The sequence below is a fragment of the Lepisosteus oculatus genome, chromosome 27 (genome assembly GCF_040954835.1).
Source record: "Lepisosteus oculatus isolate fLepOcu1 chromosome 27, fLepOcu1.hap2, whole genome shotgun sequence".
Taxonomy (NCBI): Eukaryota; Metazoa; Chordata; class Actinopteri; order Semionotiformes; family Lepisosteidae; genus Lepisosteus; species Lepisosteus oculatus.
In genome coordinates, this window is record NC_090722.1 from 10,166,724 (window position 1) to 10,186,922 (window position 20,199).

The window sequence follows — 20,199 nt, forward strand, 5'->3', positions numbered from 1 at the left end:
ATTATTATTATTGAGAGACAGGCTCACTGTCTGTTCCTCAGGCTGGGACAGGAGATCACACACTGTATTATTATTATTGAGAGACAGGCTCACTGTCTGTTCCTCAAGCTGGGACAGGAGATCACACACTTTATTATTATTATTGAGCGACAGGCTCACTGTCTGTTCCTCAAGCTGGGACAGGAGATCACACACTGCATTATTATTATTCAGAGACAGGCTCACTGTTCCTCAGGCTGGGACAGATCACACACTGTATTATTATTAATGAGAGATTGAGTGATTACTGTGATACACAGTGATTACTGTGATTTCAGCTTGTGATCATTGTAATTTCACATCATGATAATTGGGATTTCACCCCATGACACTTAGCTCTTCTGTTGTGTATGGTATTGTACTCTATGGTGTTGCTTGTACACATCTGCAACATCTGCTGAATGTTTTATGTCTGTATTGCTGTCCAAGTGAGACCAAAGGAATATTTCCAGTTAATGTGGACAATATATCTTCTTCCCACACCTGGAGGAGGCTCCAAGGCGAAACGTTGTGTTTCTTTTCTTCTCTTTTCTATCCTGAAATAAACCTCAACTTGTTCCAATATAACAGATTCTCATCCTGGCTGATGATGGGCGATCTCGCAGGGAGACAGGCAGGCGGCGCCCCCTGGTGGACACCTGCAGTACCTGTAAACAACGGAACAGGATGCAGTCCCACAATAATCCGGAGATTGGTTTTTTAACAGAACCTTTGTTTTGTCCTAAAGCTTCCCTCTTCCAGGAGAGAGAAGGGAGCGCGTGAAACAGTGTACAAAACACCTCCCCCTTTAACACACGAGCAGACATCTAAATTCCCTGAGATTCATTCAGCAATCATCCCAGGAGCAGAATACATTTGTTCTACCTCGTGAAGGTGCAATTAAAAATGTTGTGAGGCAGGTGAATACAGACCTGTAGCAACTGGTTATCTGGCCACAACACCAGACAGATGTATTCTATGTCTAGAAACGCTTATTATTGATACTGTGAGTGTGTAACTGAACAGTTAACAGAGATAACTGAGGCAGTGTCACTGCAGCGATCTCAGTGAAATACTTCACAGGCCTTTTACCTTGCATACCTCACCAGCTGTGTCTTAACTGGGATTCGAACCCGTGACCTCTCTGCCTCCCTGCTGCCTGAATATTAACACTGGAACCCGTGATAAACCAGATAAAAGTCGCTTAAGCACAAACTCTAAAGCACCGTGATGACCTGGAGTCCCACTGACGGGGGTGATCAGGGTGCAGTACTGTTCCTTCCAGGGACACCGCAGTGCTGTACCCCCTGGGATTCGAACCCTTGACCGTCCACGGAGCAGAGCGCAGAGCCCCTTTCTCCTGCTGTCTCCCGGGGTGTGTGTGTGTGTGTGTGTGTGAAAGCTGCTATGAACCCCTTTAATTCTCGAGAGTTTCTCCCCCGGGCTGAATCGGCAGCAGGACGGTCAGTGCGCGGCGTGCAGTACCGGCTGCGTCCAGCAGGCGGCGGAGCGGGGGCGCTGTGGCCAAGCCGAGTCCCTTTGTTAGCAACCGGCCCCGCGGAGCGTCTCCATAAACACTGCGGCTAACGGGCTCCGGCATCACCGTCCCGTCGGCCCCAGCCCAGGGCGCCCCTACACAGGTGTCCAGGCCGAGTCGGGTTCTTTCTCGTTGCGTCTTTTTTCCTTCGGCGGCGGCGGGCGCGCAGGCCGCGGCGGGTCCCCGGGGTCGCAGTAGCTCAGCACCCCGCAGCCGGCGGGGGGGAGGCCGGCCGGCGGGCGGCGAGACAATCGGGGGGTCGCGTCCGCGACCCTGTTGTTGTGGTTTTCGTTTCACCCTCCGGTTTTGAACACATCGGGTGGCGAGTCCGGGGTGGGATGAAGACTCGGAAAGTGGTGAGCGCTGTTGTGTTCATGGCTAGCGGTGTTATTGGTGTTGTGTTATTGTGAGAATCGCTAGCAGTGTTAGTGGTGTTGTGTTACTGTGAGAATCGCTAGCAGTGTTATTGGTGTTGTGTTATTGTGAGAATCGCTAGCAGTGTTAGTGGTGTTGTGAGCATCACTAGCAGTGTTATTGGTATTGTTTTGTGTTATGAGCATCGCTAGAAGTGTCATTGGTATTGTGTTGTGGTCATCGCTGGTTGTGTCTGTGTTGTTGTGAGCATCGCTAGCAGTGTCAGTGGTGATGTGTAGTTGTGAGCATCGCTAGCAGTGTCAGTGGTGTTGTGTAGTTGTGACTGGTAGACAGTCAGATCGCAGGCTGTGAGCTATCCCATCGGGGAGCCTGACTGCTCTCGCTGATAAACCTGCTCAGAGCTGTGGTTTGATTGTGACTTGATTGGGTTTTAACTGATTAGATTTGACTTCCTGGCTCTGCGTGGTTAACAGCTCTGTTTCTGCCTATAACCCACAGCCCCAGCGTTCGTGGAGCTGATCAGAGTGCAGATACTAGAAAAGGACATTGCTTTTAGAAATTAATATCGTTTTACGTACACAGTTCATTCATAGAGTCTTTACACCAACTGTTGTCCACTGTGGTATCATAATATGTTGGTCCAGTAGTGTCCAGTCAGTGTGTCTGTATTAACCCCTCTCTCTCTCAGTGCAGTGTTAATGTACTGGAGTGTCCAGTTAGTGTGTCTGTATTAACCCCTCTCTCTCAGTGCAGTGTTAATGTACTGGAGTGTCCAGTCAGTGTGTCTGTATTAACCCCTCTCTCTCTCAGTGCAGTGTTAATGTACTGGAGTGTCCAGTCAGTGTGTCTGTATGAACCCCTCTCTCTCTCAGTGCAGTGTTCATGTACTGGAGTGTCCAGTCAGTGTGTCTGTATTAACCCCTCTCTCTCAGTGCAGTGTTCATGTACTGGAGTGTCCAGTCAGTGTGTCTGTATTAACCCCTCTCTCTTTCAGTGCAGTGTTAATGTACTGGAGTGTCCAGTCAGTGTGTCTGTATTAACCCCTCTCTCTCTCAGTGCAGTGTTAATGTACTGGAGTGTCCAGTCAGTGTGTCTGTATTAACGCCTTTCTCTCTCAGTGCAGTGTTAATGTACTGGAGTGTCCAGTCAGTGTGTCTGTATTAACCCCTCTCTCTCTCAGTGCAGTGTTAATGTACTGGAGTGTCCAGTCAGTGTGTCTGTATTAACGCCTCTCTCTCTCAGTGCAGTGTTAATGTACTGGAGTGTCCAGTCAGTGTGTCTGTATTAACCCCTCTCTCTCTCAGTGCAGTGTTAATGTACTGGAGTGTCCAGTCAGTGTGTCTGTATTAACGCCTCTCTCTCTCAGTGCAGTGTTAATGTACTGGAGTGTCCAGTCAGTGTGTCTGTATTAACCCCTCTCTCTCTCAGTGCAGTGTTAATGTACTGGAGTGTCCAGTCAGTGTGTCTGTATTAACGCCTCTCTCTCTCAGTGCAGTGTTAATGTACTGGAGTGTCCAGCCAGTGTGTCTGTATTAACCCCTCTCTCTCAGTGCAGTGTTAATGTACTGGATCAGTTTAATTCAAGGTGCTTTATTAGCATGACCGATTGGTACAATCAGTGTTGCCAAAGCAAATAAAAATAATGAAATTCACCGATAACCTCTCACTCCGTCTGTCTTCCAGGTCCCCGGTGGTCAGTAAAGGAACAGCACGTTTTCTCTGGCTCTGTCCCTCTCGGTCCAGGATGCAGTCCCCCGCCTCTCCATCCCTCCCTGCCTTTCTCCTGGTCCTGCTCTCTCTGGCGCCTCCGCCTGGCCAGGCAGGGGAGTGCAAGGGGCAGAGACACGTCCTCCGCGGGTCGCCGGGCTATGTGACAGATGGGCCGCGGAACTACTCTGTCAACGGGAACTGCGAGTGGCTGATAGAGGGTACGTACTGCTGCTCTGCTGTCAGTCAGACTCCCAGTGACAGCAGTCTGATCCGCTCCAGGTGTGACAGGGTTGTCAGTCAGACTCCCAGTGCACAGCAGTCTGATCCGCTCCAGGTGTGACAGTGCTGTCAGTCAGACTCCCAGTGACAGCAGTCTGATCCGCTCCAGGTGTTACTGGGAGTCTGGACACAGCAGTCAGTCAGACTCCCAGTGCACAGCAGTCTGATCCGCTCCAGGTGTGACAGTGCTGTCAGTCAGACTCCCAGTGCAGTCTGATCCGCTCCAGGTTTTGATTGTCAGTCTGACTCTGGACGTCCTGTAGACTCTGTGCATTCCTGCTGTGAAGATCTAGAAACTCTCTGCTGCTCAGTACAGGAGTCGCTGGGACCCTCGGTCAGCTGGCCAGTGAAGCTGCCCTGGCGAGGGGGTTGTGTGTAGAGCAGGGCAGTTAGGGCAGTGCCTCTTGTTTGACAGTGCAGACCGAGAGTCGTGTAGCCTGTTGTGTAACTTGTGTTGTGTGTGCTCTCTCCAGCCCCAGGCAGGGGATACAGGATAGTGCTGACTTTCAGCTTCATGGAGACTGAGTGCACCTACGACTACCTGTTTGTGTATGATGGTGACTCCTACAGCAGCCCCCTGCTGGCCAGTCTGAGCGGCACCACACTGCCCGAGCCCATCGAGGCCAGCTCGGGCAAGGTAACTGCACAACTACACAACACTGCACTCACCACCCTGCATGAACTACGTGACAATGCACAACTAAACAACACAGCACACACCTTGTTGCCTGACTCTGCTCTCTCTCTCTCCTCCTGACTCTGCCCTCTCTCTCTCTCCCCTCCTGACTCTGCTCTCTCTTTCTCTCCTGACTCTGCTCTGCTGCAGATGCTGCTCCATCTCTTCAGTGATGCCAACTACAACCTGCTGGGCTTCAACGCCACCTACACCTTCTCCCTCTGCCCCGGGGCCTGTGGGGGCCGCGGCCGCTGTGACCCCTCCTCCGGCCTCTGCCACTGCCCGCCCGGCTGGGGAGGCCCTGCCTGCACACTGCCCCTCTGCACCCAGCATTGCAGCCTGAATGGAGCCTGCTCACAGGTCAGTGGACAGGACAGAGAGACTGACCAGCTGGACACTCCAGTACATGAACACTGCACTGAGAGAGAGGGGGGTTAATACAGACACACTGACTGGACACTCCAGTACATGAACACTGCACTGAGAGAGAGAGGGGTTAATACAGACACACTGACTGGACACTCCAGTACATTAACACTACACTGAGAGAGAGAGGGGTTAATACAGACACACTGACTGGACACTCCAGTACATTAACACTGCACTGAGAGAGAGAGGGGTTAATACAGACACACTGACTGGACACTCCAGTACATTAACACTGCACTGAGAGAGAGAGGGGTTAATACAGACACACTGACTGGACACTCCAGTACATTAACACTGCACTGAGAGAGAGGGGTTAATACAGACACACTGACTGGACACTCCAGTATATGCTGTTGGTTGCCTTTTTCTGCACTGTGTCTCTTTGCTCTTGCTTGTGTCCAGGCAGGTGACCGCTGCATGTGTGGTCAGGGCTTCGTCGGGCGGAGCTGTGAGCTGGGTCTCCATGACAATGACGGGGCCGGCCGCTGGTATGAGGTCAGCCAGGGTGACCCTGACCTCCCTCCCAGGACTGCGGCCTCTGGGGTGTATCTCGGTGCCACCGGCGCCCTCTACCTGTTCGGAGGTGCGAGTGCGCGTTTGTGCATGTGTGTGTGTACGCATATGTACAGGTGTGTGCTTTTGTATAGGTGTGTTTGTGCATTGGTGTGTGTACATAGGTGTGTGGGTTTGTGTATACAGGTGTGTGTGTAAAATTGTGTCTATACAGGTGTGTGCAGGTGTACAGGTGTGTCTATACAGGTGTGTGCAGGTGTACAGGTGTGTCTATACAGGTGTGTGCAGGTGTACAGGTGTGTCTATACAGGTGTGTGCGGGTGTACAGGTGTGTGTCTATACAGGTGTGTGGGGGTGTACAGGTGTGTGTCCGAGTAGGGGGGATGGGGTTGTGGTCACATACACTGACCGGCCTGTCTTGTGCCTCAGGGTTCGATCTGAACAGCGCACTGGGAGACCTGGTGTGCTACAACTTCACCACCAACCTGTGGGCACAGAGAACACAGCCGTACCAGCCGGTAAGACAGCGCTGAGCACCACTCTCAGCACCACACACGGCACTGAACACCACTCTCTGCACCACACACGGCGTCTCACTCCTGTGCTCCTCAGCCCTCAACACTGTACGGTACTGCTCTGTCTGTCCCTCACAGGCTGCCCGACACTCTCACACTGCGGTCGAGTGGGACAGCAGCATGGTGATTTTCGGAGGGGAGCTGGCCAACGGCTCATTGGCCAATGATGTCTGGATGTACCGCCCCCTTCAGGATAACTGGCAGCAGCTTGGCCAGTGGGATTCGCCTGGAGCACCCAGGCTGGCCAATCACGCGGCAGCCGTGGTCGATGACTATTTGTATGTGTTTGGAGGTAAGAAACACTTCAAACTTTCTGGACTGAGTGTCTCTACAGTGACTATACAGCTCTGATGATGATGAAGGAGTGTGAGTGTGAAGATACAGATGAGCTGGACTGAGTGTCTCTACAGTGACTCTACAGCTCTGATGATGATGAAGGAGTGTGAGTGTGAAGATACAGAGGAGCTGGACTGAGTGTCTCTACAGTGACTCTCCAGCTCTGAGGATGATGAAGGAGTGTTAGTGTGAAGATACAGAGGAGCTGGACTGAGTGTCTCTACAGTGACTCTACAGCTCTGAGGATGATGAAGGAGTGTTAGTGTGAAGATACAGAGGAGCTGGACTGAGTGTCTCTACAGTGACTCTACAGCTCTGATGATGATGAAGGAGTGTTAGTGTGAAGATACAGAGGAGCTGGACTGAGTGTCTCTACAGTGACTCTCCAACTCTGATGATGATGAAGGAGTGTTAGTGTGAAGATACAGAGGAGCTGGACTGAGTGTCTCTACAGTGACTCTCCAGCTCTGATGATGATGAAGGAGTGTGAGTGTGAAGATACAGATGAGCTGGACTGAGTGTCTCTACAGTGACTCTACAGCTCTGATGATGATGAAGGAGTGTTAGTGTGAAGATACAGAGGAGCTGGACTGAGTGTCTCTACAGTGACTCTCCAACTCTGATGATGATGAAGGAGTGTTAGTGTGAAGATACAGAGGAGCTGGACTGAGTGTCTCTACAGTGACTCTCCAGCTCTGATGATGATGAAGGAGTGTGAGTGTGAAGATACAGAGGAGCTGGACTGAGTGTCTCTACAGTGACTCTCCAGCTCTGATGATGATGAAGGAGTGTGAGTGTGAAGATACAGAGGAGCTGGACTGAGTGTCTCTACAGTGACTCTGCAGCTCTGATGATGATGAAGGAGTTTTAGTGTGAAGATACAGAGGAGCTGGACTGAGTGTCTCTACAGTGACTCTCCAGCTCTGATGATGATGAAGGAGTGTTAGTGTTAAGATACAGAGGAGCTGGACTGAGTGTCTCTACAGTGACTCTACAGCTCTGATGATGATGAAGGAGTGTGAGTGTGAAGATACAGAGGAGCTGGACTGAGTGTCTCTACAGTGACTCTACAGCTCTGATGATGATGAAGGAGTGTGAGTGTGAAGATACAGATGAGCTGGACTGAGTGTCTCTACAGTGACTCTACAGCTCTGATGATGATGAAGGAGTGTGAGTGTGAAGATACAGATGAGCTGGACTGAGTGTCTCTACAGTGACTCTACAGCTCTGATGATGATGAAGGAGTGTTAGTGTGAAGATACAGAGGAGCTGGACTGAGTGTCTCTACAGTGACTCTACAGCTCTGATGATGATGAAGGAGTGTGAAGATACAGATGAGCTGGACTGAGTGTCTCTACAGTGACTCTACAGCTCTGATGATGATGATGCTCTCTCCTCTCTCTCAGGGCGGACGGATGAAGACATGTTTTCCTCTGTACTGTACCGGTTCAGCCTGCAGGGGGCGGTGTGGGAGCTGGTGAGGCCCTCCGGGGGTAAATCGCCGGCCGCAGCCGGACACTCCATGGTCTTCCACGCGCCGTCGCGGACGCTGCTGGTGTATGGCGGCCACCGGCCCACCACGGCGCGCTTCAGCGTGCGCGTGAACTCCACCGACGCCTTCCACGTGGACAAGCGCTTCTGGACCTCGTTCCGGTCCCGGTTCCCCGCCAGCGGCCCCCGGGAGAGAGCGTTCCACTCCGCCACCGTCATCGGCAACTACATGGTGGTGTACGGTGAGTCCAGTAGTGTCCAGTAGTGTCCAGTCAGTGTGTCTGTATTAACCCCTCTCTCTCTCAGTGCAGTGTTAATGTACTGGAGTGTCCAGTCAGTGTGTCTGTATGAACCCCTCTCTCTCAGTGCAGTGTTAATGTACTGGAGTGTCCAGTCAGTGTGTCTGTATTAACCCCTCTCTCTCAGTGCAGTGTTAATGTACTGGAGTGTCCAGTCAGTGTGTCTGTATTAACCCCTCTCTCTCAGTGCAGTGTTAATGTACTGGAGTGTCCAGTCAGTGTGTGTGTATTAACCCCTCTCTCTCTCAGTGCAGTGTTAATGTACTGGAGTGTCCAGTCAGAGTGTCTGTATTGACCCCTCTCTCTCTCAGTGCAGTGTTAATGTACTGGAGTGTCCAGTCAGTGTGTCTGTATTAACCCCTCTCTCTCTCAGTGCAGTGTTAATGTACTGGAGTGTCCAGTCAGTGTGTCTGTATTAACCCCTCTCTCTCTCAGTGCAGTGTTCATGTACTGGAGTGTCCAGTCAGTGTGTCTGTATTGACCCCTCTCTCTCTCAGTGCAGTGTTAATGTACTGGAGTGTCCAGTCAGTGTGTCTGTATTAACCCCTCTCTCTCAGTGCAGTGTTCATGTACTGGAGTGTCCAGTCAGTGTGTCTGTATTAACCCCTCTCTCTCTCAGTACAGTGTTCACGTACTGGAGTGTCCAGTCAGTGTGTCTGTATTAACCCCTCTCTCTCAGTGCAGTGTTAATGTACTGGAGTGTCCAGTCAGTGTGTCTGTATTAACCCCTCTCTCTCTCAGTGCAGTGTTAATGTACTGGAGTGTCCAGTCAGTGTGTCTGTATTAACCCCTCTCTCTCAGTGCAGTGTTAATGTACTGGAGTGTCCAGTCAGTGTGTCTGTATTAACCCCTCTCTCTCAGTGCAGTGTTAATGTACTGGAGTGTCCAGTCAGTGTGTCTGTATTAATCCCTCTCTCTCTCAGTGCAGTGTTAATGTACTGGAGTGTCCAGTCAGTGTGTCTGTATTAACCCCTCTCTCTCTCAGTGCAGTGTTAATGTGCTGGAGTGTCCAGTCAGTGTGTGTATTAACCCCTCTCTCTCTGTCAGGGGGGAATGTTCATATCCATTACCAGGAGGAGAAGTGTTATGATGAGGAGATCTTCTTCTATCACTTGGGGTGTCACCAGTGGGTGACTATGGAAGAGAGGAGCCGACCAGTACAGAGTGAGACCCCGAGACACGATGAACTCCCTCACCTCTGTCCCCACCTCCCCAGTCCTCTCTCTCTCTCTGTCCCCAGTCCTTTCTCTCTCTCTCTCTCTGTCCCCAGTCCTCTCTCTCTCTCTCTCTCTGTCCCCAGTCCTCTCTCTCTCTCTCTCTGTCCCCAGTCCTCTCTCTCTCTCTGTCCCCAGTCCTCTCTCTCTCTCTGTCCCCAGTCCTCTCTCTCTCTCTGTCCCCTGTCCCCGGGGTCTCTCTCTCTCTCTCTGTCCCCAGTCCTCTCTCTCTCTCTCTCTCTCTGTCCCCTGTCCCCGGGGTCTCTCTCTCTCTGTCCCCTGTCCCCGGGGTCTCTGCTGGGGGAGGTAACAGTCGTCTGTCTCCTCAGGAGGTGACTCTGCCCGTGTGGCTCGGGGGCGATACTCCCACGTTGCCGCGGTGATGGACGGACGGGTCCTCCTGGTGGCGGGGGGGTACAGCGGGGTGGCGCGGCGTGACCTCGTGGCTTTCAAAGTGCCCCTGTTCGTCCGGAGCGACTCGGGAGAGCCCGTGAGTGCGCGAGCCGGCCGCCGTGCGGGGGGGCCCCCCCCGAGCCTCGTCCCCGCTCCCCCGTGCCTCGTCCCCCCTCACGCCGCGCTGCTGCTCTCTTCCAGGGCGCGGTGTGCGCCGCGCACCCCGACGAGGCCGCCTGTCTGAGGAACCCGGAGTGCAGCTGGTGTGAGGGACGCTGCCGCGCGTATCGGCCCCAGGACCCGGTCAGTCTGCTCTTCCTGGCCGCAGTGTGGCAGTGTGTGTGTGGCAGTGTGTGTGTGGCAGTGTGTGTGTGGCAGTGTGTGTGTCAGTGCCCGACTGCAGTGGTCTTCCTGTCCACAGTGTGGCAGTGTGTGTGTGTGTGTGTGTGTGTGTCAGTGTCTGTCAGTGTGTGTGGCAGTGTCTGACTGCAGTGCTCTTCCTGTCCGCAGTGTGGCAGTGTGTGTGTGTGTCAGTGCCCGACTGCAGTGCTCTTCCTGTCCACAGTGTGGCAGTGTGTGTGTGTGGCAGTGCCTGACTGCAGTGCTCTTCCTGTCCACAGTGTGGCAGTGTGTGTGTGTGTGTGTGTGTGTCAGTGTCTGTCAGTGTGTGTGGCAGTGTCTGACTGCAGTGCTCTTCCTGTCCGCAGTGTGGCAGTGTGTGTGTGTGTCAGTGCCCGACTGCAGTGCTCTTCCTGTCCACAGTGTGGCAGTGTGTGTGTGTGGCAGTGCCTGACTGCAGTGCTCTTCCTGTCCACAGTGTGGCAGTGTGTGTGTGTGTGTGTGTCAGTGCCCGACTGCAGTGCTCTTCCTGTCCACAGTGTGGCAGTACAGGCTGCCTGGGCCTGTCGCGGTTCCTGTCGGACTGTCAGTCCTGCCTGGTGTTCAGTGGGAGGGCCGGCTCGCTGCCCCGCGCGCCCGCGGACTGTGGCTGGTGTGTGCAGAACGAGTCCTGCATCCCCGTGTCAGGTGAGAGGGGGGCCGGGGCCCGGTGGGCGCGGTGGGCGTGGCGATGTGGCGGCGGCCCGTTGTGCTGACCCCTGTGTCGTGGCAGAGCGCTCGGCGTGCCGCGTGGACCAGATCTCGGGCGCGCACGGCTGGTGGGGCGAGCGCTCGCGCTTCCTCACGGCCCTGCCCTCCTGCCAGACCGCCAGCTTCGTCCCCGGGCTGCACCTGCTCACCTTCCAGCACCCCCGCAACGACTCGCAGCCGGACAAGGTGGGCCCCCCGTCCCCCCGTCCCCCTGTCCCCCTGTGTGTCTGTCCCCCTGTCCCCTTGTGTGTGTCTGTCCCCCTGTCCCCCTGTGTGTCTGCCTTCCTGTCCCCCTGTGTGTCTGTCCCCCTGTCCCCTTGTGTCTGCCTTCCTGTCCCCCTGTGTGTCTGTCCCCCTGTCCCCTTGTGTCTGCCTTCCTGTCCCCCTATCCTCTTGTGTGTGTCTGTCCCCCTGTCCGTCTGCCTTCCTGTCCCCTTGTGTGTGTCTGTCCCCCTGTCCCCTTGTGTGTGTCTGTCCCCCTATCCCCTTGTGTCTGCCTTCCTGTCCCCCTATCCCCTTGTGTCTGCCTTCCTGTCCCCCTATCCTCTTGTGTGTGTCTGTCCCCCTGTCCATCTGCCTTCCTGTCCCCCTGTGTGTCTGTCCCCCTGTCCCCTTGTGTGTGTCTGTCCCCCTATCCCCTTGTGTCTGCCTTCCTGTCCCCCTATCCTCTTGTGTGTGTCTGTCCCCCTGTCCGTCTGCCTTCCTGTCCCCCTGTGTGTCTGTCCCCCTGTGAGGCTCTGCTCTCTCTGTGTCTTGAGGGAGTCACAGCCTGTTCTCCCCCGTTCTCCCCCGTTCTCCCCCTCTCTCCTCCCCCTCTCTCCCTCTCTCTCTCCCCCTCTCTCCCTCTCAGGTGTCTATCCTGCGCAGTACCTCCATCACCCTCAACCCCTCTACGGAGATGGACGTCACCCTGCAGTTTCGGGGGTTCATCCACCCGTTGTGGGGGTCCCCCTCGCCCCCCGACAGAGTGTCGGTCTGGGCCCGGATCCAGCGGCTGCACTTCACCGCCTGGGTGGGCCGAGCCCCCAACACCCTGGAGCCGGTGAGCACATGGGCGTGGAGCGGCGGTGACCCCTGACCCCTGACCCCTGACCTCTGACCCCCTCTCTCCCCCTCAGCTGGAGGTGGTGGGGCACTGGGAGGCCCAGCAGGAGAAGGAGAGCCGCCTGCTCACCCGGCCCGGCGGGGCCAGGCTGTTCCAGAACCTGACCCGCGGGCACCGGTACCTGATCCAGGCGGAGGGCTACCTCAACACCTCGGGCAGCGGGCAGACCAGCGAGATGGCGCTGACCTGGAACCGGACGGCCGTGCCAGGGGGCAGCGTGAGTCCCGCCCCGCCCGGCCCCCTGCCCCCCTCTGGCCCGAACCCGCCCGAACTCGTCCTCTCTCTCCCCCTCCCCCCAGGAGATCTCCTTCCTGTTCCTGGAGCCCTTCCGCTCGGACTCCTCCTGCGCCGCGCTCCGCTCCTGCCTGGCCTGCCTGGCCAACCAGGCCTGCGGCTGGTGTTACCACAGCAACGCCTGCCTGGCCCGCGCCGAGCCCGGCGTGGCCTGCGGGGACGGGCAGCAGGAGCGCCACCTGGTGCTGACGCCGGCTCACTGCACCCTGTGTGAGGACTACAGGGACTGCACCGCCTGCAGCCAGGTCAGAGGTCAGGGGTCATTGGAGGGCTACAGGGGACTGCACACTACAGCCAGGTCAGAGGTCAGAGGAGGGCTATAGGGGACTGCACTGCCTACAGCCAGCTCAGAGGTCAGGGGTCAGTGGAGGGCTACAGGGGACTGCACTGCCTACAGCCAGCTCAGAGGTCAGGGGTCAGTGGAGGGCTGCAATGACTGCACTGCCTACAGCCAGGTCAGAGGTCAGAGGAGGGCTATAGGGGACTGCACTGCCTACAGCCAGCTCAGAGGTCAGGGGTCAGTGGAGGGCTACAGGGGACTGCACTGCCTACAGCCAGCTCAGAGGTCAGGGGTCAGTGGAGGGCTACAATGACTGCACTGCCTACAGCCAGCTCAGAGGTCAGAGGAGGGCTACAGGGGACTGCTCTGCCTACAGCCAGGTCAGAGGTCAGGGGTCAGAGGACGGCTACAGGGGACTGCACTGCCTTCTGCCAGGTCAGAGTTCAGAGGTCAGAGGGGGAGGGGAGGACACGGCGGGAAAGCTGGAGTGTCGGCGTGTCAGCCTGCGTTCTGTGTGTCCCTGTGAAGGACCCGTACTGCGAGTGGCAGGTCAGCTCCAGCAAGAAGGGCGACTATCAGTGCAGCAGGCGGGGGAGGCTGGAAGGATCCATTCGCGACCCAGAGGGGTGTCCTAAAGTCTGCAACCAGTGAGTCCCTGTCCCCTTCACGCACGCCTCTCCAGCGCGCGGGTGTGGCTCTGTGCTGACCTGCGTCTCCCTGCAGGAGGCGCTCCTGTGCGGAGTGCCTGTCGAACTCCAGTCAGTGTGCGTGGTGCGAGTCTGCTCAGGCCTGTTTCTACTTCGCCGCCTACCTCACCAAGTACCCCTACGGAGAGTGCCGGGACTGGTACGACAGGTACGCCCATTCCTGCCGCGGCAGCGAGGCATGCTGGGACAGCAGAGCGGTGCTCTGAGCGTGTGCGTGTGCGTGATAATCTCTCTCTGAGCGTGCGTATGTTCGTGTGTGTGTGTGTGTGTGTGTGAGTCTCTCTCTGAGTGTGTGATAGTCTCTCTCTCTCTTGAGTGAGTGTGTGATAATCTCTCTCTGAGCGTGCGTGCGTGTGTGTGTGTGAGTCTCTCTCCGAGTGAGTGTGTGTGAGTCTCTCTCCGAGTGAGTGTGTGTGAGTCTCTCTCTGTGTCCAGTTGGACAGATGTGGTGAGGAGAGTAACGCAGTCTCTCTGTCTCTTCAGTGTCCACTCAGTCCCTCTGTGCAAGGACTGCTCTCGACTGGACTCCTGCTCCGACTGTCTGCAGACCCTGCAGTGCGGCTGGTGTGGAGACCAGGACAATCCCACCGTCGGACGGTAATCCCACACTGCGGTCATCCGCGTGTCTGACCCCTCAGGACAGTGGTCATCCGCGTGTCTGATCCCCTGAGGACAGACAGAGCTCATCTGCGTGTCTGTCCCCTCAGGACAGTGGTAATCCGCGTGTCTGTCCCCTCAGGACAGCGGTCATCCGCGTGTCTGACCCCCTGAGGACAGACAGAGCTCATCCGCATTTCTGATCCCCTAGGGACAGTGGCCATCAGTCATTAACACCCCCAGGACAGCGGTCATCTACACATTGACCTCCCTCTCTCTGCAGGTGTCTGCGCGGGGACTGGCGAGGACTGGGTGACCCCTCATTCCCGAACTGCACCGCGGCCGTGTCCGAGCTGCGCGGGGCAGGGTGAGAGTGCCCTGTGCCAGAAGGAGCTGAATCTCTTCGGTCCTGAATCCCAGAGTGGGGACTGTGGGGGGTGTGGGAGTATTCAGGGACACCTCTGTACGCAGAGAGTGGGGGGTGGGTTGAGCAGCGTCTTGCTACCACTCGGGGAACGAGGCTCTTAGCTAACAGTCTGTCCGGCCTCACCCCTTGACCCTGTGCCCCCAGGTCCGAGAGCCCGGAGTGGTCCCGGAGAGACCGGGATCTGGATCTGGATCTGGAGCTGGAGCTGGACCGCGAGCTGGGCCGGGCCGGGCCGCGGGAGCCGGGCCTGGCGCTGTGGTCGTACCCCTCCTGCCCCGACGTGGAGGAGTGCCGGCTGGGCCTGCACCACTGCCACGCCTTCGCCACCTGCGTCAACACGCCCACCGCCTACGAGTGTCACTGCGAGAGGGGCTACACTGGGGACGGAGTCCTGCAGTGCAACCGGACGTGAGTCTGACTCTTCGGGGTGTCTGTGTGATCCCCCCCTCTCTCAGTGCAGTGTTCATGTACTGGAGTGTCCAGTCAGTGTGTCTGTATTAACTCCTCTCTCTCTCAGTGCAGTGTTAATGTACTGGAGTGTCCAGTCAGTGTGTCTGTATTAACCCCTCTCTCTCTCAGTGCAGTGTTAATGTACTGGAGTGTCCAGTCAGTGTGTCTGTATTAACCCCTCTCTCTCTCAGTGCAGTTTTGATGTACTGGAGTGTCCAGTCAGTGTGTCTGTATTAACCCCTCTCTCTCTCAGTGCAGTGTTAATGTACTGGAGTGTCCAGTCAGTGTGTCTGTATTAACCCCTCTCTCTCTCAGTGCAGGGTTAATGTACTGGAGTGTCCAGTCAGTGTGTCTGTATGATCCCTCTCTCTCTCTCAGTACAGTGTTCACGTACTGGAGTGTCCAGTCAGTGTGTCTGTATTAACTCCTCTCTCTCTCAGTGCAGTGTTAATGTACTGGAGTGTCCAGTCAGTGTGTCTGTATTAACCCCTCTCTCTCTCAGTGCAGTGTTAATGTACTGGAGTGTCCAGTCAGTGTGTCTGTATTAACCCCTCTCTCTCTCTGTGCAGTGTTAATGTACTGGAGTGTCTCTCTCAGGTGTTATAACGAGTGTCGTCATGGCCGCTGCAGTGGAGCTCCTGATTTCCAGTGCCAGTGTGAGCTGGGCTGGACCTCTGACGCAGCCACGCTGGACCTCAGTGGGGTGGAGTGTGACGTTGACTGTCAGTGCAACTTCCACAGCACCTGTGTGGCCGGCCCAGGCGTGTGTGACCAGTGCCAGGGTGAGCAGACATTCAGTCATCTCTCAGTGTCTGTATTAACCGCTCTCTCTCTCAGACTGGACGGTGGGCTCTCGGTGTCTGTATTAACCGCTCTCTCTCTCAGACTGGACGATGGGCTCTCGGTGTCTGTATTAACCGCTCTCTCTCTCAGACTGGACGGTGGGCTCTCGGTGTCTGTATTAACCGCTCTCTCTCTCAGACTGGACGGTGGGCTCTCGGTGTCTGTATTAACCGCTCTCTCTCTCTCAGACTGGACGGTGGGCTCTCGGTGTCTGTATTAACCACTCTCTCTCTCTCAGACTGGACGGTGGGCTCTCGGTGTCTGTATTAACCGCTCTCTCTCTCAGACTGGACGGTGGGCTCTCGGTGTCTGTATTAACCGCTCTCTCTCTCAGACTGGACGATGGGCTCTCGGTGTCTGTATTAACTGCTCTCTCTCTCAGACTGGACGGTGGGCTCTCGGTGTCTGTATTAACCGCTCTCTCTCAGACTGGACGGTGGGCTCTCGGTGTCTGTATTAACCACTCTCTCTCTCAGACTGGACGGTGGGCTCTCGGTGTCTGTATTAACCGCTCTCTCTCTCTCAGACTGGACGGTGGGCTCTCGGTGTCTGTATTAACCGCTCTCTCTCTCAGACTGGACGGTGGGCTCTCGGTGTCTGTATTAACCGCTCTCTCTCTCAGACTGGACGATGGGCTCTCGGTGTCTTTATTAACCGCTCTCTCTCTCAGACTGGACGGTGGGCTCTCGGTGTCTGTATTAACCGCTCTCTCTCAGACTGGACGGTGGGCTCTCGGTGTCTGTATTAACCGCTCTCTCTCTCAGACTGGACGGTGGGCTCTCGGTGTCTGTATTAACCGCTCTCTCTCTCTCAGACTGGACGGTGGGCTCTCGGTGTCTGTATTAACCGCTCTCTCTCTCAGACTGGACGGTGGGCTCTCGGTGTCTGTATTAACCGCTCTCTCTCTCTCAGACTGGACGGTGGGCTCTCGGTGTCTGTATTAACCGCTCTCTCTCTCAGACTGGACGATGGGCTCTCGGTGCCAGGCCTGCAGCCCTGGCAGTTTTGGCAGCGCGGTGTCGAAGGGAGGCTGTGTGCCGTGTCAGTGTAACGGCCATGGTGACCCCTCCCGCAGTTACTGTGACAACACCACGGGGGAGTGCTACTGTACACACTACACCGAGGGGCCGCACTGCGAGAGGTGCGTCTCCGGTTACTACGGAGACCCCAGGTATGAGTGCCGCACACCGGTCTGTCTCTGTCTTACTTACCTGCCTCTGACACTTGTCTTCCTGTTTGCTTGTGTTTCCTGTCACTGTCCAACACCTGTCTGCCTGTGTTACTTACCTGTCTCTCTGTGGCACCTGTCTGCCCGCCTGTCTCTCTGTCTGCTTGTTTCGCCTGCTTCTCCCTCTGTGACACCTGTCTGCCTGCCTGTCTCTCCCTCTGTGACACCTGTCTGCCTGCCTGTCTCGCCTGCCCCTCCCTCTGTGACACCTGTCTGCCTGCCTGTCTCGCCTGCCTCTCCCTCTGTGACACCTGTCTGCCTGCCTGTCTCTCTGTGTGCTCAATGTCTGTACGACAGCCTTTGTCAAAACTCTGAATCAATGGAGGTGTGTACCTGTCTGTCTCTCTCTGTGTCTGTGCGGCCCTGTCTGTCTCTCAGGGACAACGGGACGTGTTTTCGGCAGTGCCAGGGGCGCGCCCTCCTTCTGGGCGCCTCCTCCTCCCCCTCCTCCTCGGCGCTGGGGTCCCGGGGCTCGGCCCGGGCGGGGCAGGGCCTGTCTCACTGCCTCTGGGTGCTGTCTGTGTCCGAGGACCTGTCGTCCTGCTCGCCGGGTCCCGCCTGCCCCCCCGTCACGCTGACGATACTCCCGGACACGCACACGCGCTGCACGGTGAGTGACGCCGCTGGCGGGGCAGTGGGGTGCGGACGGGGGGGGCAGTGTGGGGCAGTACTGTGTGGACGGGGGGGCAGTGCGGTGCAGGAGTGGGGGGGCAGGAGTGGGGGGGCAGTGTGGGGCAGTGTGGGGCAGTGTGGGGCAGGAGTGGGGGGGCAGTGGGGGGGCAGTGTGGGGCAGTGTGGGGCAGGAGTGGGGGGGCAGTGTGGGGCAGTGTGGGGCAGGAGTGGGGGGGCAGTGTGGGGCAGGAGTGGGGGGGCAGTGTGGGGCAGTACTGTGTGGACGGGGGGGCAGTGTGGGGCAGGAGTGGGGGGGCAGTGTGGGGCAGGAGTGGGGGGGCAGTACTGTGTGGATGGGGGGGCAGTGCGGTGCAGGAGTGGGGGGCCAGTGCGGTGCGGGAGTGGGGGTCACTAACCCGCGGCCTGTGTCCCGCCCCAGAGCTCCTACGTGTACGTGTTCGAGGGGCTGCCGCGCTTCCTGCCCAGCGGCGTGGTGCGCCCCGACCGCAACCTGCTGGGGGCCTTCTGTGGGACACGCCGCCAGACCCCCGTCACCGTGGAGGCCCTGTCAGGTGACCTGTCCACCGGGGGCTCTGTCTGGCTCTGCCCCCTCTCTCTGGGGGGCTCTGTGTGGCTCTACCCCCCTCTCTCTCTCTGGGGGGCTCTGTGTGGCTCTACCCCCCTCTCTCTCTCTGGGGGGCTCTGTCTGACTGTACCCCCTCTCTCTGGGGGGCTCTGTCTGGCTCTACCCCCTCTCTCTGGGGGGCTCTGTGTGGCTCTACCCCCTCTCTCTCTGGGGGGCTCTGTGTGGCTCTACCCCCTCTCTCTCTGGGGGGCTCTGTCTGACTCTACCCCCCTCTCTCTCAGGGGGGCTCTGTCTGTGGGGTGTCTGACTGTACCCCTCTCTCTCTCAGGGGGGCTCTGTCTGTGGGGTGTCTAACTGTACCCCTCTCTCTCTCTGGGGGGCTCTGTCTGGCTCTACCCCCCTCTCTCTGTGGGGCTCTGTCTGTGGGGTGTCTGACTGTACCCCCTCTCTCTGGGGGGCTCTGTCTGTGGGGTGTCTGACTGTACCCCTCTCTCTCTCAGGGGGCTCTGTCTGTGGGGTGTCTGACTGTACCCCTCTCTCTCTGGGGGGCTCTGTCTGTGGGGTGTCTGACTGTACCCCTCTCTCTCTGGGGGGCTCTGTCTGTGGGGTGTCTGACTGTACCCCTCTCTTTTTCAGGGGTGCTCTCGGTCTACTTTGAGGCCAATGTGTCGGCAGGCTCGGCGCCCCAGGGCTTCAATGCCTCATTCGGGGTGCCGCGCTGCGGGGGGGCGGGGTGCCCTGCGGGCCGGGAGTGCTGGGGGGGGCGCTGTGTGTGCAGGGAGGGCCTGGGGGGGCCCCTCTGCGACAGGCCCCTCTGTCCCCAACACTGCGGGCAGGACGAGCACCGAGGAGCCTGCAACTTGGTGAGTGGAGGAGGAGGAGGAGGGATCTGGGGTGGGGTGTTGGGGTGGGGTCACAGGAAGGGGGGTCAGTGTTTTCTGGGGTGTTGGGGTGGGGTCAATGGAAGGGGGGTCAGTGTTTTCTGGGGTGTTGGGGTGGGGGTCACTGGAAGGGGGGTCAGTGTTTTCTGGGGTGTTGGGGTGGGGGTCACTGGAAGGGGGGTCAGTGTTTTCTGGGGTGTTGGGGGTGGGGTCACAGGGAAGTGGGGCTGTGTTTTCTGGGGTGTTGTTGCGTTGGTCTGAGTGTGTTGTGTTGGCAGTCGCTGGGACTGTGTGTGTGCGCCCAGGGCTTCGCCGGCTCAGACTGCTCCACTGTTGTGAACTCCAGCAGCATCGTGTGGGAGACGCTGCTGGACACTCAGCTGACCACGGTAACTGAAACTGTCCATAATGTCCTGTAGTGTCCAGTCAGTGTGTCTGTATTAACCCCTCTCTCTCTCAGTGCAGTGTTAATGTACTGGAGTGTCCAGTCAGTGTGTCTGTATTAACCCCTCTCTCTCAGTGCAGTGTTAATGTACTGGAGTGTCCAGTCAGTGTGTCTGTATTAACCCCTCTCTCTCTCAGTGCAGTGTTAATATACTGGAGTGTCCAGTCAGTGTGTCTGTATTAACCCCCCTCTCTCTCAGTGCAGTGTTAATGTACTGGAGTGTCCAGTCAGTGTGTCTGTATTAACCCCTCTCTCTCTCAGTGCAGTGTTAATGTACTGGAGTGTCCAGTCAGTGTGTCTGTATTAACCCCTCTCTCTCTCAGTGCAGTGTTAATGTACTGGAGTGTCCAGTCAGTGTGTCTGTATTAACCCCTCTCTCTCTCATTCTCTCTCTCAGAGCCAGGCTCATAGGTTCCTGCACAGGATGGCTCATTCTATGGTCGAGGGGCCCGAGGGGACACTGTGGCTATATGGAGGCCTCTCGCTAACAGAGGGCATTCTGGGAAATGTCTATAGGTGGGAGGAAGACTGATTAATAACTTATCATCTCTGTTACACTTACTGTTCTTATTGTTAATCATTTAAACTTTTCCTAAGATTCTCAATCCTTGATCGCCGCTGGACTCAGATGTTGACGAGCTCTGTGGATGAAGGCTCCGCCCCCAGTCCTCGCTACTACCACGCCTCCTCTTATGTAGCCAATCAGAATGCCATGTTTGTGGTGGGCGGTCTCACCCAACAAGGCGTGGCCAAGGACATGTGGAGCCTCAATCTGAGCAGCCTGGTGTGGAGAGAGCACATGGTGAGAGA

General features: G+C 56.7%; 1 protein-coding gene across 2 annotated transcripts in view; it reads left to right on the top strand.

The window, feature by feature from the left end:
- Positions 1 to 1,497: 1,497 nt before the first annotated feature.
- The window catches only part of megf8 (multiple EGF-like-domains 8), a 28,926-nt gene continuing 10,224 nt past the window's right edge, over positions 1,498 to 20,199 (top strand). Inside the window, exons 1-29 of one of the 2 annotated variants that reach the window (XM_069185271.1) lie at positions 1,498 to 1,911; positions 3,614 to 3,858; positions 4,393 to 4,556; positions 4,746 to 4,955; positions 5,427 to 5,607; positions 5,967 to 6,055; positions 6,191 to 6,404; positions 7,855 to 8,181; positions 9,286 to 9,402; positions 9,782 to 9,942; positions 10,047 to 10,148; positions 10,724 to 10,871; positions 10,957 to 11,120; positions 11,785 to 11,976; positions 12,053 to 12,256; positions 12,339 to 12,578; positions 13,142 to 13,260; positions 13,337 to 13,468; positions 13,804 to 13,917; positions 14,201 to 14,284; positions 14,489 to 14,752; positions 15,392 to 15,576; positions 16,598 to 16,808; positions 17,244 to 17,475; positions 17,917 to 18,049; positions 18,700 to 18,926; positions 19,223 to 19,333; positions 19,787 to 19,905; positions 19,987 to 20,191. In XM_069185271.1, coding sequence (XP_069041372.1) covers positions 3,675 to 3,858; positions 4,393 to 4,556; positions 4,746 to 4,955; positions 5,427 to 5,607; positions 5,967 to 6,055; positions 6,191 to 6,404; positions 7,855 to 8,181; positions 9,286 to 9,402; positions 9,782 to 9,942; positions 10,047 to 10,148; positions 10,724 to 10,871; positions 10,957 to 11,120; positions 11,785 to 11,976; positions 12,053 to 12,256; positions 12,339 to 12,578; positions 13,142 to 13,260; positions 13,337 to 13,468; positions 13,804 to 13,917; positions 14,201 to 14,284; positions 14,489 to 14,752; positions 15,392 to 15,576; positions 16,598 to 16,808; positions 17,244 to 17,475; positions 17,917 to 18,049; positions 18,700 to 18,926; positions 19,223 to 19,333; positions 19,787 to 19,905; positions 19,987 to 20,191 — 4,833 coding nt within the window. In that variant the 5' untranslated portion in view covers positions 1,498 to 1,911; positions 3,614 to 3,674. The remainder of the gene's footprint in view (positions 1,912 to 3,613; positions 3,859 to 4,392; positions 4,557 to 4,745; positions 4,956 to 5,426; positions 5,608 to 5,966; positions 6,056 to 6,190; positions 6,405 to 7,854; positions 8,182 to 9,285; positions 9,403 to 9,781; positions 9,943 to 10,046; positions 10,149 to 10,723; positions 10,872 to 10,956; positions 11,121 to 11,784; positions 11,977 to 12,052; positions 12,257 to 12,338; positions 12,579 to 13,141; positions 13,261 to 13,336; positions 13,469 to 13,803; positions 13,918 to 14,200; positions 14,285 to 14,488; positions 14,753 to 15,391; positions 15,577 to 16,597; positions 16,809 to 17,243; positions 17,476 to 17,916; positions 18,050 to 18,699; positions 18,927 to 19,222; positions 19,334 to 19,786; positions 19,906 to 19,986; positions 20,192 to 20,199) is intronic. The other variant, XM_069185272.1, reaches the window with a different exon arrangement.